Source organism: Cibotium barometz, chromosome 51, assembly GCF_041138505.1.
Source record: "Cibotium barometz isolate CiBa-2024 chromosome 51, ASM4113850v1, whole genome shotgun sequence".
In the NCBI taxonomy this organism is placed as follows: domain Eukaryota; kingdom Viridiplantae; phylum Streptophyta; class Polypodiopsida; order Cyatheales; family Cibotiaceae; genus Cibotium; species Cibotium barometz.
Genome location: NC_141096.1, coordinates 21,096,500 through 21,114,092, shown reverse-complemented (window position 1 = coordinate 21,114,092; position 17,593 = coordinate 21,096,500). Strand labels below are relative to the sequence as shown.

The 17,593-nt window shown below is 44.0% G+C and overlaps 1 protein-coding gene across 3 annotated transcripts; it reads right to left on the bottom strand.

Annotated features, from left to right (window-relative positions):
• Window positions 1-1,982: 1,982 nt before the first annotated feature.
• LOC147609414 (uncharacterized) lies at window positions 1,983-16,025 on the bottom strand. Of its 3 annotated transcripts, none has more exons than XM_086787593.1 (10): window positions 15,878-16,025; window positions 15,111-15,802; window positions 14,964-15,007; window positions 14,545-14,653; window positions 14,319-14,371; window positions 14,170-14,207; window positions 3,697-3,801; window positions 3,012-3,315; window positions 2,608-2,918; window positions 1,983-2,504 (listed from the first exon to the last, which is right to left on the bottom strand). In XM_086787593.1, the coding sequence occupies exons 1-10, from the start codon at window positions 15,925-15,927 to the stop codon at window positions 2,327-2,329; spliced, it is 1,884 nt and encodes a 627-aa protein (XP_086643719.1). In that variant the 5' UTR covers window positions 15,928-16,025; the 3' UTR covers window positions 1,983-2,326. The 3 variants fall into 3 exon arrangements, with proteins under 3 accessions (XP_086643719.1, XP_086643720.1, XP_086643721.1); XM_086787594.1 differs by having other exon boundaries at window positions 3,724-3,801; XM_086787595.1 differs by lacking the exon at window positions 3,697-3,801.
• Between the last annotated feature and the right edge of the window lie 1,568 nt (window positions 16,026-17,593).

The following is a 17,593-nucleotide window of genomic DNA, read 5'->3' as shown; positions in this document are numbered from 1 at the left end:
AAGAAAATTGTACCTCAATATGTGGTGATGACACAGTGACAATGGACGAAGGCTACACAAGCAACGATGGGCAAAAGAGAGAGAAAGAAAGAAAGAAAGAAAGTTGTATTAACGTCTACTAGAGGCCGAACTCGACCTATGAGACAAATCAATGTACAACTATTGATGTCCTTTGGAGAGAGAGAGAGAGACCGATAACCAAGAACATTCAGTTTTCTTTCAATTTTTTCATGTGGACAAATGTGTAGCATACCTGGTTAACTAGGAATGCCTTCATCTTTGATACAAAAGTTGGTATTACAGCTCATATAGGTCGTATAAAGAGACTACTATTGTGATAAGTCTCTTCCTTACGCTCAATTCATTTGGTGAAGAATGACACATCTATATATTGGATGAGGGTACTCCGAGCTACACCTGTGGCTCATAGTAATTAGTGAGGGAAAGCTAGTACATCATATGGCGGCCATGTGGCCATTTGTAAAGTAATTTTGGTAATATATTTTCTATTACAAAAGAGAGAGAGAGAGAGAGAGAGAAAGAGATGACAAAGCTATACAGCAAGACCGAGGATTGTACGAATCTCTCTCACACACACACAAAACTAATGACACATGCCACACTTATCTTATCCACACATAAGGGGTGTTTACACCTACTACTAAGCTTCAAAGCCCAACACAATCGATGACTTTCAAGGCATTGTCTTAACCATAGACAACCTACAATAAGCACATGGGATTAAATGCGGAATGAAACATCTTCTCTATATCCATCTTGTTTGCATTTTCACATTAGCCGACTACATAATATTCACAACCACGATGTGCTATATGCAAGACTAGTACTACCACAAACTATCCCAGTCTCTAGGTCATTAGCTTCAAGGACTTTTGGTACTGCAGCTTATCAACCATCTTCCCTTTACTTGTGATAAATGTGACAGGCTAAGAGTGGCAGCGCAAAGAGCCCCCAGCTGGTGACAACGACCATAAGAGGCTAACTTCTTGAAGAAGAAAGCAAAACGCACCCAAAAAAAAAATATATAGTTTTTGTAGCGGCAAGCGACATGAGTCTAAACAATGCCCGAACAAGTCTCTTTTACACAAGTCATCCCATCGATCTAAGCATAATCTGTACACAGTTGAATGACAATTTAGATACCTGATCATTGTGGTTTAAATACCAGATATGACAATGGCATAGATATATTAGACATTTATGATCAACTAGAATGGTTTGAAAAGCATGATGTTTATGATCAAATAGAATGGTTTGAAAAGCATGTGTCCACATTTCCAGTCTATATCCTTGGATACACACGCCTATTAAGAAGCTTGAAAAATATACAAGCCAACATATGGCGCCTTAACCCTTCTCCAGCCATCGGTGCCACGATACAAGGGCTTGTTTCTGGACCATTGATGACTCATTAAGTCTCTCATCCTCTTTAGCATCCACTTAGTATCAAACATGTTTTTCTTTGTTTAGTACAGGGAACTCTCTATGGTGCTACTCAATGATGTTCTTTTTATCGGTAGGTTGTCAATGTCACTTCGTGAGGATACCGTAACCAAAGTGTATACTACAAAGCTGACAAGGATACCCTCCCACCCTGCTTATCCTCTATGATGGATCCTTCATCGTGGCATCTATAGTAGTATATAGGTCCTACTAGAGAGTGAGCAATGAAAGTGCGAGGGCATCACATATGATGAGTAGCGAATGATGGATGTTCAGCATGGCATTTATAGGAGTATATAGGTCCTACAAGAGAGCGAGTAATGAGAGTACGAGCATAAGGGCATCAAAAATGATGAGTGGCAAATGACGGATGTTCATCGTGGCATATATAAGAGTATATAGGTCCTACTAGAGAGCGAGTAATAGGAGTATGAGCATAACGGGATCAGCCATGATGAGTCACGCTAGGAGGGACCCAGAGAGGCGCCCAAGGTGGCGTCAACAAAACATTCAAGGTGATACATAACGAGTAAATATGAATTTAAAGTGAGAATCTAATAAAATATAATACAAGCACCACATGCTAAATTGAAAAATAGAGGCATCCTCCAGAGGTAGCTCCCTGGCTTAGGACAACGTGAGAATAAGCACCACGCAAGTAGAAAGCAGTACAGATGTACATGTTGTACTTTTAATTGACAAGGACCCAATCGTTGGGGCTCAAAGAGCAACTATGACTTCTGTTAACCATGGCAACAGCCATGCTACTAATAACCTTCACACACCCTCTCTGATAGGATCAGAATGGCAAACAGATTGGTATGCATCAGATAAAATCGCTCCTGCTTGTGCTTGAAAACCTTCATTCACCCTTAGAGCGCTGCAAATAGCAGTCTGTTTCCAAACCTGCTGTCTTGAACGACTCTGCAGCCTCTGCTAGAAGCCTTCGTGCTTCTAGAAGCGGAGCTAATGCATTCTTGTCCTTGGCTGCTGCAGCTTCAAGAGCCCTTGCAGCTCTTTGTGCTTCTGCCATGAGCGTTCTGGATGGGGAAAAAAAAAAAGACAAGACCATGAAGGCAAAACCAAACTCAGCCAAAACCGCAAGAAGAGGGACCAGACAAACATGATCTACAGTGTAAATACCTAGCTCTCTCTGTCGCCTTATTTCGCCTTGTCTCTTTGGAGAGACGGCTGGCACGAATCTGCTTCAGCTTTTCCAGCATCTCCCAACTCAAAGGGTTTTTGTATGTAGGTAGATCCTTGGTTCGTGTGGGTTGTAAAACCACAGATCCAATGCCAGATGCACTATCTGCATCTGGCACCACTGTATCATGGGATTTGTTGTCCTTAGATGCAATCCTATCTACCTTACTTCGCCTTTGGCTTTTGCCACGTGCTACACATTGCTTTGCCCGGTGTGCAGGTAGGGCTGCTTCCACAGTTTCTTGATTATTCTGCACAACCCAAAGTGTAGTGTCTATTACTATGACATGACACGAGACCGCCTTCTAGAGAAGAATTCTCAAGAGATTTTGGAGGGCACTTACATGATCAGCCCATTTGCCTTTGATTGCATTTGATAAATTTATCCCATGAGTTGATGATACGGCAGCCCTTGAGTCTTTCTTTTTTCTTCTCTTTCGATTCACTCTCCAAGCATTCTGTCGCTCCTTGAAGATGGTGTCATAACTGTTCCACTCATACACCACATCACCATCATAGCCTCTTCTAGCTGCATCAGCAATCGTTTCTTCCCAATCTCCCACACAAGTCTCTTGAGCCCGCTTCACCTTTCTCTTTGCACCCCACACAAGCGCCAAAGCAGTGCTTATTTTTGACTTGGTCTCACCGCTGCAGATTACAGTTAAAATATTAATGTATGCACCCAAAAAACAGCTTGAAATAAAAGCATGTGAAAGCCTTCTCCTGACTATTATTATATCCAACATACAAAGTGAAACTTGGTTAAGAGATACATGGAAATCCGACAAAAAAATACTTTCTACATGAAAAGACAAACGATAGCACAAGCACAAAATCCCTATGTGTAGCATAAGCATAAGAGCTTTAAGTACATCAGTTGCACATGACTGGCTATAACAAGCCCATGATCCCAGTAGTCAGTCAAGCCCATTGGTGTACCGTGTATGGGACACCAGCAAGTGCCATTATGTATCTTGTTTTTGTAGAATAAGGGTGAGCTCTAGTTGAGGCAAGGCCTAGGGACTCTACAATTGAGCGGCGAAGTGGTGCCCATACTTCATCATCATGTGTCCATACTCCACCGTTTTTTTCAACAAAGCAATTACCCCTTTGTAGTAGGGTTTCCATAGAAGTCTGCACCAAACAATAGCAACAACCGTTTGCACATGGATGTGTCATAAAACCCACAGAATTCCATTAAAAATGCTAACCCTTTATTACAAAAACACACAACAATTTCTTGCACACATCATCAGAAATCTATACAAACATGAGGCATAACTTGTGCCCTAATCTCTTATGTCCATAAAATAACATGAGGCAATATTTATACCTTCTACCTGCAAAAATAAGGATGGTTGCACATTATGCTTTTAATCCTCGTCACCTCAGCATGCAGCTGCATATGCCATGATGAAGGAGTTGACCCACATTGAAAGGGGACAAGCCTAATTATAAACCCTATTCTATACAGGAAAGGCCAATCCACAATGCTCAAAAAATGTGCACTTCCCAGCAAAGGGAAAGTGAGGACTGCTTTTACACCTACATATGTGCTTAGACTCTCATATCAGAAGGCCGTGGTTGGAAAAATCAAGCCCTATTTTCTAAGGAAGAGACATTATAGAAGGTTACATCTTCTTTCCATTAATTTAACACACATGAGGACTCTGTTGCTGCCATACACTGAAATCCTTTGCCAATCTATTTCCACACACGCGTTAGGGTGTCAAGATACATCACTCTTCACAAAACATGGCAATTCAGTGTGCATGCAAAAAACAACCAAAAACAAAAAACAAAAAAAACAACCAAAAAAAAACCAAAAAAAAAACTTTGTGATCACACGATTACAAGGGGGCATAAAGCATTCTAGGTATCCCTGATCGATTGTTACATGCTAATGCAGAAGCGTGCTAATTATACACCTAATCAGCTCTAATTAACACAAATTAAGATGCATAAACTGAATACAGAGGTTCTCTCGAGAGAGGTGTCAAAACCTCGAGGATCTCCTCGTAGGGCATACTTGCCAACAAGACTCCAAACCTGCAAAACAAAGCCATAAAACCATAAAGGGGTTGCAGGCCTAACTCACCACCCAACCACGATAACCGTGGGCAAAGCCCACAAGTCTTGGCTATCCCTACCGAGCCACAAGCTGAGCTAACTAGCTAGATGTACCGACCAGCCTCTACCCCATGACGTCGGAGTCCCCATACCGCCATGGAGCTACCCTTGTGGGCTGCCGGCCTCAGCTGCATGAAGCACGTACACGTCTGCACTAGATCGAGGCTCCTAACCGCAGAGCTCTCACATAGCCTCGCGAGACTTTGACTGACTGACTGTCACTTTTAAACTTAAGAGTCCCTATCACTGACTATGTCCTACGGTAAACCATACAATCTAAACAATTGCTCGATAAATTGCCTTGCTAATTGCGTAGCTGAAACGGTTTGCCGTGTAGGGAAAAATCTAGCTATCTTTGTCAAGCGGTCTACCACAACCCAAATAGAATCATGGCCTTGACATGTTCTTGAATCTTGGCAATCCTGTAATAAAATCCATCCCACTTATTACCTAGGATTTGCAAAGGATGCAACATCCCAGCCTCTCTAAAGCATTCAGCTTTATTCGTTTGACAAATTTGACACTTAAGGATGTAATCTTCTACATACCCAAATCAGAGAGGTGAATACTTTGTCATTCAAAGAGATTTCCACTGATTTATTTCAGTCATTGAGAGAGCTTTGCAGGACTGATAGATATTTGGTCCATATTGGCAGAGAATCCAAGACGGGAGCGCATTGATTGACAAAGACTCGGTGACTGAGCAGCCTACGATTCAGGTTGTGGGAGGCCAGTGGATGATTCAGAATGGTTTACTGTTCCATAATGACAAAATTTGTATACTGCATGTCCCCGACATTAGGTCCAAGATTCTCAAGGAGTGTCACGACGCCCCTTTTGATAGACACTACTCATAGACCCCTTGCGATAGCGTATCTCAAAATCAAAATCTTACATTAACTCTACCCATCTAGCCTTTCATCCTCTCAAATCATTTGCATCACACACATACTTAGATTGATTGATGATCAGTCAATACCACAAACTTGGAGCCATATAAATAATGCCTCTAAACCTTGAGAGCGTAAATGACAACGTAAAGCTCCTTCTCGAGGGTTGACCAACGAGATTGAATGTCGTTCAGCGTTCGACTCTCGAAAGCAACAAGTCTACCATCTTGGAATAGAGCATCCCCGGTCGCATAGTCACTCGCGTCGGTCTCGAAAGGAGAAAAAAAAACGTACGGATCGATCCGTGCGTACGAAACCCTGTACGGTACGGATTGGATCCATACGTACGTTTTGATCCTACCTTGTCCAAGACCATAGAGCTCTCACAAATTCGCGAGACTCTCTATATACCAATAACTAACCTTGGCCACCCTTTTATAGGCTCTTAGCCGATCATCGGGCGTCCACACTTGGGCGCCTGCCTGTCCATACTTGGGTGCCCGCCCGTTAGTATATCCCTAACTCAACTCGTCAATCAGCCTGCCTAGCTCCAAGCTTCACTAGCCTTGAAACTAGTCTTGCGTGCGTGTAGCACACGGAAGATACATACTGTGCACATGACAAATGCTTCCCCTAGTGTAGAATAATGCATAATCTCCTCTGGACAGACAAATGTATGGCGAGGCTCCTGTCTCCTCCTCCTGTGGCATGTCCTCTGTAATGACATAGGAGGATCCTGATGGAGGAAAGTAACATAGGGCTATGTATATAACCCTGTCCTGTGAGAGCTGTAAGCTGATCCACATGTATCTGGCCTCTGGATCCTGTGCTACCACTCTCAGTCTCCCCTGTAGCTCCCGTCTGAATAGAACTGCTACTCCCCCCGACCCTCTCGAGGTACCCTGGCGTGTGGTCCTCCTGAATGCTGACTCCCACTGGAATCCCTCTACTCGAGGTAGCCCTCTCTCTGGGCTCTGATGTGTCTCTATCAGAAGTATGATGTCTCTCCCCACCATAACATGCTCCAGTCGTCCAGGCTGCACCCATAGTGAACCAGTACAGTTCCATACTGCCATGTGTATCTCTGTCAGTGGCCTGGTCTGTGTCCCATAGGCCCCAAACCGCTAATCCATGGGCCAGCCATCAATGATGACCCGACCATCTCGATAGAAGGCCTTCTTGCCTTCTCTCCTCGCGTGTAAGACTCGTGGCATGCAAGCTCTCCTATGCTCAAGCTGCATCCTCGTGAGATCATCATCCAAGAAAATAGCAGCTCCCTCTAAACCTCGTAATATGACCCTCTTCCTCATGAAGGTGACCCTCTCCGTCTCCTGTAAACTATAAGATGAGGGCTCGCTTGCGTGTTGAGTCTTTCCCGGCTCTCCATGCTTTGGTGAAGGGGAGAGGGTGCTCTTCCGTGTAGCCGAGCTTCATGCATAGAAGCTGTCCATCTTTCTCGGGAGTGGAGTCAGGTGTCTCGGCTATACCTGTGACTCGAATGTTGAGGCGGCGGGCATGCCTCATCTTCTCCTCCTCAATGGTGGTGTGAATGATTTGGTGTTCTTCCCTTGGAGTCTCCTCCCTCACTTCTTTACGGATGTTCTTCTTCACCACCTCAACCCACATGACTACTTGGCTTCGAGTTTTTCCTCCATGTCCTTTGTGATCTCCTGGGAGACCTCTTCTTTAATTGATCTCCCCTTCTTCCTTCTCAGTATTCTTGATGGCTACCAGTTCCACTTTCAATGCACTCACCTCCTCCTTGAGTGCCATGATCTCGTGTTCCAGGTGTGACCCGTGCTTCGAGAGCCATGATGTGCCAATGTAGTTTGTTCTCCACCTCATTGAGGTTGGAATCGGATGTCTTCTTGTTCTCCTTGATTAGTGCCTTCATTGCCGTCTCGAGGGCCTCGAGTTTCTCTTGGAGACTCGGGGCCATTCCTCCAGATCACTCTGCAGTCCTTCCCACAGGCAGGGAGGGGAGAGAGAGAGAGAGTTATGTTGCTGCCAGAGTTATGTTGCTGCCTTGGGGGCCTGAGCAAGGGTGGGTGGGGAAAAGGGCGGCGGCGAAGCGAACAGAAGGCGGTTGCCAACAGCAACGCAGCGAGTAGTTGCGGGCAGCGAACAGTAGCGGAGCGTGGGTGGGAAAAGGGCGGCCAACAGCAGCGCAGCGTGGGTGGGAAAGAGCTAGAGAGGGCAGCAGGCGGGAGAGGGAAGCGACACGGTTCGAAGAGAAAGAAAGAAAGCAGCCGAGGCGGGGGTTACACTTCAACGCGTTGCGGACCTCCGAGCCAGACGGAGACCGAGCACCGGGCTACCAGACTCCCAGACTACATCAGAGGGAGATTACAGAGATACGGACTCGACATCAACACCATATCCAGGAGCGGCTAGCTCGAGTTCACCACTTCTACACTGGCTTCGACAGCCATAGGCATATTATGCAAGGAGCATGCAGAGAGCACTTCCTTTTGGGAGGATGTGAAACGCATTGATGCTATGGTGAGGCCTATTGTCCACTTGTTGAGGCTTGTAGATGCTATGCAGCCATGCATCGGGAAGGTGTATGAGGCGATGGATAGAATGATAGAGAAGTTGCAAGAGTTAGAGCCCGATGAGGACAGATACGAGTTCGTTCCTTATGTGTGACGAGCTGGAACTCCTATGCCTCTCCTTGCATGCAGCTGCATATATGGTGGACACCAAATAGGAAGCCAGCAAGTAGGGGATGATATCTAACAAAACTCAGGGTCCACCATATATGCAGCTGCATATATGGTGGACCCTGAGTTTTGTTAGATATCATCCCCTACTAGCTGCATATATGGTGGACCCTGAGTTTTGTTAGATATCATCCCCTACTTGCTGGCTTCCTATTTGGTGTCCTATTTTAGCCTCTAGGGCTGACCATGTTAGTCTGAGGGGCTGGTCACCCCTCATGTATTTTACCCATATTTATTCCCCATTTATGGTCCTGGGTATTTGTCCCAGTCGTGGAGATATTTATCACCAGTCCGCTGCCTTCATGTAGAGGTATATTTAACCGGCATGCCTCCCTCATGTTTCATTGCTTGCCTAGCTTGTCTAGCTGCAGTCCCTAACTAACGAGGTTCTCCCCTCTTGCTCGGGACATGTATTCCTTTTGGTGATGATATTGAGAGCAGGTTCTCACCTGTGTTTCCTCTCCATCTCTCTCTCTCTCTCTCTCTCTCTCTCTCTCTCCTTCTCCAGTGTTTCCACTTTCCCTTCTTCTGCTGCACATTCTATCATGGTATCAGAGCGCCGGTGATTTTCAGTGTTGGATGCTCCCTCCTATACCTCTTCATATCTGCATTTTTCCGCCCATGGACAGATCTGCGTTTTTTCTCCAGTTGAAGCTTGCGTTTCAGATTTTCAACGGCTGATTCATCACCACTTCAGTGGGCTGCAGTTTCTTCTCTTCAGGGCGTCAGTTTGCAGCCTGTAGGCAGCCTGACAGGGGTGTTTTTTCTGGACAGCATACCTGCCCATCTTGGCGGCACCTTCCAGGGGTTCTCAGGCATTTTTTTTCAGGTCTGGACAGCAACATAGCTGTCCCAAACAGGCTGCGTTTTTGGCCTGTTTGGGCTTGCTTTCCTAGCCCTGATCTTGGAGCTCTCTCGGCTCCCTTTTGCCTATCCTTCCTAGTTATCTTGTGCCATCCCTCCCCCCCCCTGATTGTTCTCTGCAGCAGTTCTTGGTCTGAGGCTTCAGCGTTTCCATATTCAGCCCTTTATACCTCTGCGTTTTCAGATTTACAGCCATGGTTGCTGCGTTTTTCTGAACCGATTTTGTTGTTGGTAGCTCTACCTTCACTTGGGCTTCATCTGTTGGACCCAAAGGTACCTTCTCTTCAGCGTTTTTCCTCATAGGAGGTGTGGACACTGGTTGGCCTGAATTTTTAGGTTTGTAGCCCTTGTTTGGCTTCGTTTTCTTCTCCAGCGGACACAGATCACTTGCACAGGGGGTTTCTTGTTTGGATTGTGGCTTTGGAGGCAGTTTTGTACTTGAGGAGGATTCTGAATTTCAGATTTCAGTCAGTGTTTTGCTGATTTTGGAGCATCTCTAAATGTGTTTTGTTCCTCACCTACATGGTTTCCCGGTTTCTACATGTTCCTTGCCTTCTGTTGGCGGTGGAGTGCTATTTTTTGCTGGACAGCAATGTTTTGGCTGCGTTTTGCTTCCCCCATGAGTTTTCTACACTCAGAGGGGGCCTTTCTCCAGCTGCTTCGCTTGAGGATCAGTTTCGGGAGCTATGTTGTAGCTGTGGAGACTTTCTTCTTTAACAGGAGTTTACAGTTATTTGGAGGAGAGCAATGATCTTTCCAGAGATCGTAAGCAGAATTTATTTTGTCCAAGCTTGAGTTCTTTGCAGTATTTGCAGAACAAGGAGGGTGTTTTGCCCTTTTAAGGTGTGATCCTTTCACATAGATCTTTTATCTGTTGCTGATTCTTGGGATCTAGTTCTACTTCTGGAACAGTCTTCTGCTATCTGTGAAGCTTTTGAGGACTTTGTTGCCACAACACTTTATATTCTTGCTTCCTTTCCTCACTCTGAGGAGTCTATCTCTTCATCTCTTTGTGATGCTTCTGAGGATGCCCCTCCCCCTATCAGTTCTGCTAGCTTGTTGTTTAGGAAGATGGTTTTTTGGACCCGGTGGGATGCTTTGGATCTATGGTTGCTAACCGTGCCTCTGGCCCAGTGGTACTTCCAGAGTTTTTTGGATTTGGATCAGAATCAGGTTGGACTTATATCAGTTCGACGATATTTTTTTTCAGAGGGGGATGTGGAGTCCTTTCATCTTGCGATGTCCACCTCAGTGGCGTGTACTTATGTACAGCATTGGGGAAATATGTTATGGAGTTTGAGCGAATGGACCCCATCTTTTCTACAGAGTCTTTACATCTTGTGATGCTGACTTTTTCAGAGGATGCTTTATACATCATTTGGCTACTCTTGGTATAGAGTTGGGACAGATTGACTCTATTTCTTTTGAGGGTTCCAGTGAGGAGCAGTTTGCTTCTCCCAGGATTGATTAACTACAGGATCTGATCTTGGTTGGTTATGAGGTTTTTCATACCTTCTCCAAGCTGGATACACGACATTCGACTTCGGGGAGTGTTCTTACACTTGGGATTTGGAACCATTATTTGGAGCAGCACGTCTTTTCTTCCAGAGGAGCGGTGTACCTGGCAGCTTGTTCTGTTGCTTTTGTAGCTGAGTTGCTGAGGAGATTGCTTGTGGAGCTTTCTTGGTACCTGTTTTTGCAATCTTTCATCTTTGATCGAGGACGGCGTCTCTGGCTTCTTGGAGTTTGCTCAGCATCCGGTGCTGAGAGGGGGTGTTAGATATCATCCCCTACTTGTTGCTGGCTTCCTATTTGGTGTCCTATTTTAGCCTCTAGGGCTGACCATGTTAGTCTGAGGGGCTGGTCACCCCTCACATGTATTTTACCCATATTTATTCCCCATTTATGGTCCTGGGTATTTTTCCAGGTCATGGAGATATTTATCACCAGTCGGCTGCCTTCATGTAGAGGTATATATAGCCAGCATGCCTCCCTCATATTTCATTGCTTGCCTAGCTTGTCTGGCTACAGTCCCTCACTTACGAGGTTCTCCCCTCTTGCTCGGGACATGTATTCCTTTTGGTGATGATATTGAGAGCAGGTTCTCACCTGTGTTTCCTCTCTCTCTCTCTCTCTCTCTCTCTCTCTCTCTCTCTCTCTCTCTCTCTCTCTCTCTTGTGTTTCCACTTTCCCTTCTTCCGCTGCACATTCTATCAAGTTTCAGGGTAATGGACAGGAGAGTGACAAAGAGTCAGTGATGGTTGGAGTCGCATCTTGGATCGTCTAGTGCTAGATGGAGGCATTAGGCGCAAAATCAGAGACCAGCTTGCTGCATACAAGTCCTTTCGTGGTGCTTTTGGTTGTGCGGATGCACAGGAGGATAGATTTAAGGTTGGGACTACTTTGTGGTGGGAAGACTATGGTTCAGATGGGCCTGCGCAGCAACACTTGGCTATCCGCATTCTCAGCCAAGCTGTAAGCTCCTCTTGTTTGGAGCAGCTTTGGAGTTCTTACAGCCATATTGCATCAAAGAAGAGGAACCGCCTTGGTGTAGAAAAGGCCAATGATCTTGTCTCTGTAAGCGCAAACTTGCGAATGCTTTGCAAGGGTGCGACTGCAAAGGCAGATCCCTTTACTCAGTGGGAGATAGAGCAGGAGGGGGGAAATGAGTGGAGACACAACAGAGCCCAGAGGACGATGCCACTACCTTTCAAACTGGTCATGTAGGCAACCATGATCATGACGCCAGTACTTCTCATGCTCCACCCTCCGATTGAGCATTGCAGGCTCTATGATTTATCCTTTAGCTATGTTTCATTGTTTTTACTTTTGAGTCTTGACTCAGCACTTTATGTGCATTGTAGACACTAGTCTTTTGTTATTTGATAGTGATCATCATTCCATGCTTATATATTGGTTTGAACTTTGTCAGTGTACTTATTAGCACCTTTTCGGTGTTTGCGCCATGTATTGTACATTTAAAGTGATGCCTTGAAAGTTCAAAGTGTAAAAACATAAATGTTATTTTATTTAGTGTGCTTTGTAGTCAATAAATTGCATATTCCATATGCCGTCCCTGTCCCCCTGTCCCCGTTCCCTGCCTTTTGCCATTCCCCGTCCCATGTGACTATGACCATACCTCAAGCTTTCCCATGTGGACCGTAACCAGGTGCTCCGATATGATTTGCTTCAAGCACAAAATAGGGACACTTGGATTACCCCGGCACGGCCCTTGCCCGTCAAGATGCAGTATTATCAGGATCACTTCCTTAGGCTCACTAAGGATGGGTTCGTACAAAGACCAAGCTACATGGATATCTTTATGTCTCATGCCATGAGGATTGCCATTGGTCAGCCCCGAGTTTCATCCCATCCCCTAGAGATCGAGGCCGGCAGAGCAGCGAGGATACCCAAGGAGGACACGATTTGCACATTATGCAGTAGAGAGGTGGAGTCTGAGGAGCATTATCTATGTCAATGCTCAGTCCACTATGAGATCAAAGGGAGATACCATTGCCTTTTCAAAGAGGGGTTCGGTCCTATTAGCCGTATCATGGATTATCCAGACCACAGATGCCTGGGCTTGTTCTTGCTGGAGCTACGACAACACAGAGAGAGCCTAATCAAAGCACAGACGTCACGAGCTAGTTCAACCAAGCTCAGGATCACCAACTTCTTCCAACCCCAGCAGGCTATGCCTACTTCACCAGCAGATCCGGCACTTCATCAGACTCGGACAGTATCCAGGAGCAGAGGGGTCACTCTACCGCGAGCCACAATGCTCCGAGCTATGAGACGACCTCGGCCCCCTGACCACGACCACCACCAGTCCATCAAGCCCAAATCGATGTGATCCTTACACATCACCGACGCACGATGGAGGCCTCTTCTTCTCAGCCTCTCTTCACTATTTCAGATCTTGCGGCCACCCTCTCCTGCCCAATGATGGATCTCCTCCATGGACCCTTCCCCTCAATAGATTCACGATAGACTGCATTCTGATCATTCTTGTATACTTTATAGCATGCTCCCATGTTTTTTCTGTGCATTTACCCAGCACTTAGCTTCAGTTACTAGGTTTCCAGTTTCAGTTTGAGTTTTCCAGGATGATGATATTCCATGGATGATACTTGTAATCATCTTTTGTCCCATAGGCCCATCGGGCCTTTTGTAAGACGTAAATATAACTCTCTCTCTCTCTCTCTCTCTCTCTCTCTCTCTCTCTCTCTACATTGTGCTAGTCATCATCAATAACCAAGGGCTGAAAGTATTTATCAAAGTATAATCCCCATCTGTAAAATTCCGCATGTTGCACATCATCATTGCCAACAAGCACAAAGAATTGAGCGAACTACACTGATCATCGAGACTGAGAATCAAGCATCGGAAAGCTGTGATCATAGGCAACATCTTTTTCAGCAGTAGAAGAGCAAAAAGATGAATAAAGAGCTGTAATAAGTGATTATTGAGGAGCTGTACACTGATTAACTTGAAAGAAGAATTGCAGCATATTTCTGAAGAATTTTGAAGACTATGATTTCTAGGATTATAATGATTTCCTATCATTGATTTTTGATCCTCTGAAAAAAGAAGATTTGGAAACCCTTGTGATCGCAATTGAGTGTCTTTAGGGACGCGAATGAGTAAGAGAGAGAGATACTTTTGCAAATTTGAGTCTCCTTTAGAGATGCAATTGAGACCCTTGTGGCCGCGAGTGAGTGTGAGCATGAGATACCTCTACAGCCAGCCATTATGGGGCTTATTTGGGAACCAAGACTGACATTTTAAATATGTGGAATTAAACAATGCAATATACTAGCAGCTTACTGTGAGAAAGGGTTTAGCTTTAGGAATTATATTGTTCCATTCTCCAAAGATATAGACAAGATCCAAACCTCAATGTAGATCTATGACTGTGCAGTTTCTCAAGGACCTGATACCAAGAAAAATCAAAAAAGAACATAAGAAACCTCCTTATTTTTAGTGGTTAGAAAAATGATTAAACTAGTAGATGTTAAGAGGCAAAAGTTTATGTATATCCCACCTTTGGATTTTTCATTGCCTCCATTGTCCGCTCTCTGATTCGTTGTCTCGTCTCTAGAACAAAGTAGCTTACATGTGAAAGCAATTCAAAACTCAAAAATTCCATTTCACATTACAGCCATCTGCATAACTGGCATAGTCATGTGGAAATAGAACAGAAATGGAAACAACTGAAGCCTGGGCAACAAAAATGGCTATGAAACAGCAGGTCTTATATGCATTCGTACCTTCAGTGTGCTGCCGTCCCTTATTCCAGGGAACTTTTCCTCTATTTGCAGCAGCTAAACGTTGCCTTCTTTGCTTCTCTTTTGCCAAGAGGTCAGCATCACCTACGCCCTTCAACAAGCACATTACATGAAGTGAGAAGGGAATTTTAAGAACTGTGTCATTATTTTGAGGTGGCTAAGGTTTTTCCAAAGGCCAAAAATTAGTGTTTACTCCAGTATCTTCTACTATGAGGCTAGTTACATGACCACTTCAACCATCAGAGAGGAGACCATCTTGTCCACCCAGGCCCGGAGGCATTAATCGGGCAACCTGGGGCAGGGAACATTCACCAGCCTGAGACAGATGAGTTTCTTTTCCAAGGGACCAGAAAAATGTTACTTACTGTGAGAACGAAGGGCAAGAAACTATTGTTACTTACTGTGATGCCTTTGTTGGACACTGCTGCATAGATGCATTTCATCCCTGCAAAAACAAGCCGGTGGATCAAGCTTAACATACGACCATCACACGAGTAGCAAAGTCACCAGATAATCTAACAGAGAGAGAGTGAGGAAGGCCTAAATACCTAGAGCATACTTTTTACCCTTGTTCCAAGGAACTTGTCCCTTGTTAGCCTCGCTTATCCTCAACCTTCTGAGTTTCTCATTTTTTATGATAGAGACTTCCTCTTCTAGAGTAGGAGCATCATGACCCTGTGGGGTAGAAAGAGCCTCTCCAGGTGCAAGCGTTTCTATGGTTTCCTTGTCTTCTGGGGACTGCAAGAATGCTTCTATGGTTTCCTTGTCTTCTGCGGATTGCAAACATGCTTCCTTGTCTTCTGCAGACTGCAAGCATACTTCTATGCTTTCCTTGTCTGGGAAGGCTAAGTACACTTCTTCTTCTTCTTCTTCTGCAAGGGGCAATGCAGCACCAGTCTCTGCAAAGCACTGCAATGCCCTGGCCAAAACAGTTATGTCTGCATAATCTCCGCAAACAGTGAACTCCGTGTTTTGTTTGATCCTTTCAACTGCGGCAGAGTTAGCAGCTGGCACTGCTACAATTCTACTAAACGCTCTTGAGCTTATCCTTTTCCCTTGCAAGAGAGACGATCTGCTCCAACTGCATTCGGAATTAGAGAGCGGATTCCTTCTGCAGCAGCCTGTTGAGCAAGACTCTGATAGCCCTAAGAGGCTCTGAGAAAAGTTTTCCGCAGAAGAAAATGATGAAAATGACGGCGGACCATGCCATACATCGGACCCCGGCAGCACTTGAGTACACCTGAAAAGAAGGCTTTCTAGTTCAATCAAACGACATGAAAGAAGACTTTTAGTTTACAAGATTAAGAAAACAGACCTGAACTGAAGCAAGCATGTCTCCTTCTGCAAGGTGGGAGGAGTAAGCATGTCTCCTTTGCATGTCTCTGTGTTCTAATGAGCAAGTGGAATAAGATAATTTTTCATTACCGCATACAGTAACCTACTAGTTTTTTCTATGGGGTTTGCATATGAGGGTCCTTTGGTGAGCTATGGACAATCTATCTATATCTATACTTCTTCTATACGTCCATACTTACTTATCTATACCTATTATGAGATACACATATTCACTCTATATGAGATACACATTAATTAATCAGGCCCCATAACATATTCACTCTATATGAGATACACATTAATTAATCAAGCCCTATTGGCCTGATTAATTAATGTATACCAAAAGCGAAGGTTCAACCTTCGTCTCTCTCCGTAGTCTCTCCCCCTCTCTCAAGCCATTGTCTGTCCAGAGAGAGAGAGAGAGAGAGAGAGAGAGAGAGAGAGAGAGATTTCATGAACAAATGAAAAAAGGGGGAGAAGAGAGAGTAGACGTGGTTGAATTTTTATATATTTTAAGTGGTTTTAACTTGGCACTTTCTGCTTAGCAAATTTAGAATACCCCTTATACCTCCTAATTTGCAAATGCAAGCCCAAATTTTATTCCAGCTAGGCGCACTATGTGTTATGCCCTCACATTTAAGGGTCAACACCTTTTTAGTCAACAAGCAAATGAGGTATAATTTTCTAATAATCAAGGGTCGAATCTTTAGCTTACAAAAATTCTTGAGGTTTTTTTTTTAAGATATCTAAATACCTTAGAATTTTCATTAAGACCTAAATTTTGGAGTTCTAATTGATTTTTGAGCCTACGATAGATTATATTACACCATAGATATGTTTGTGTAGCAATGCACATCCAAAAACTTTGGAAAGCAAGGAGAAATTGGCTAATTAAAGCCTTTGATCCAAATATAGCCCAAGTAGCTCTACGTTACATATGTAATTTGGCCTATGAATTTCTATGGAATTGAGTGTAAACATATCTCGAGTGCCTAACCCTTAGTGTGATGACACCACCCATAAGAGAAAGAAACCTTTGCAGAGCCTTTAAAAAGCCTAGAGGTAACCAATGTAATCCCATAAAATCCCAATTCTCCTTCACTATGTACCTGATGATATGAAAAAAGAAAATCTTTTATTTTCACTATCCATGTATTCCAAATAATTCCAAAGTTGGTTAATAATGAAAACATAAATATGTCCACGGACACATTTCTGTCCTATTACCAAACTAGTATTAGTATAAAAAACCAATCCAATTAGTGTATTTAAGAAAATTTAGAGATCTTTAATGTTTTTTAAGATTTCTTTGATGATTAAGCTAACTAAAATCTATGTAACACTCTAATCTAATCAAATAGGGTGTGTTTGTGGAGCGAGCGCGAGTTAGCGAGAAGATTGGGTTATTGACAACTTACCAGTGCATGAGCGAGCAAGAGTGAGCCAAAAGATGTATGGATGTGTACAAATGTAATTAATTACAAAGGAATACTAAACTACCTATATTTATTAATATCAAATAACAAGTTGCTCATGAATTGACAAGCAATTTACAAATAATATAACATAAAAATATATACCAATGGTAATACTGAGGCAAGAACAAGTAACATTATAGTGCTAGTTTTTAGGAGAATCTGAGACATATGGCATTTCATGATAACTTCAAAAAGTTGAAATTTCTACCACATGGAGA

Coding starts and splice junctions, on each gene's coding strand:
- LOC147609414 (XM_086787593.1), bottom strand. CDS start 15,927: ATGCTTACTCCTCCCACCTTGCAGAAGGAGACATGCTTGCTTCAGTTC. Junction 14,208..14,318: donor AGGCAATGAAAAATCCAAAG/GTGGGATATACA, acceptor TCTTGGTATCAG/GTCCTTGAGAAACTGCACAG. Junction 3,316..3,696: donor CACCACTTCGCCGCTCAATT/GTAGAGTCCCTA, acceptor TGTAATCTGCAG/CGGTGAGACCAAGTCAAAAA.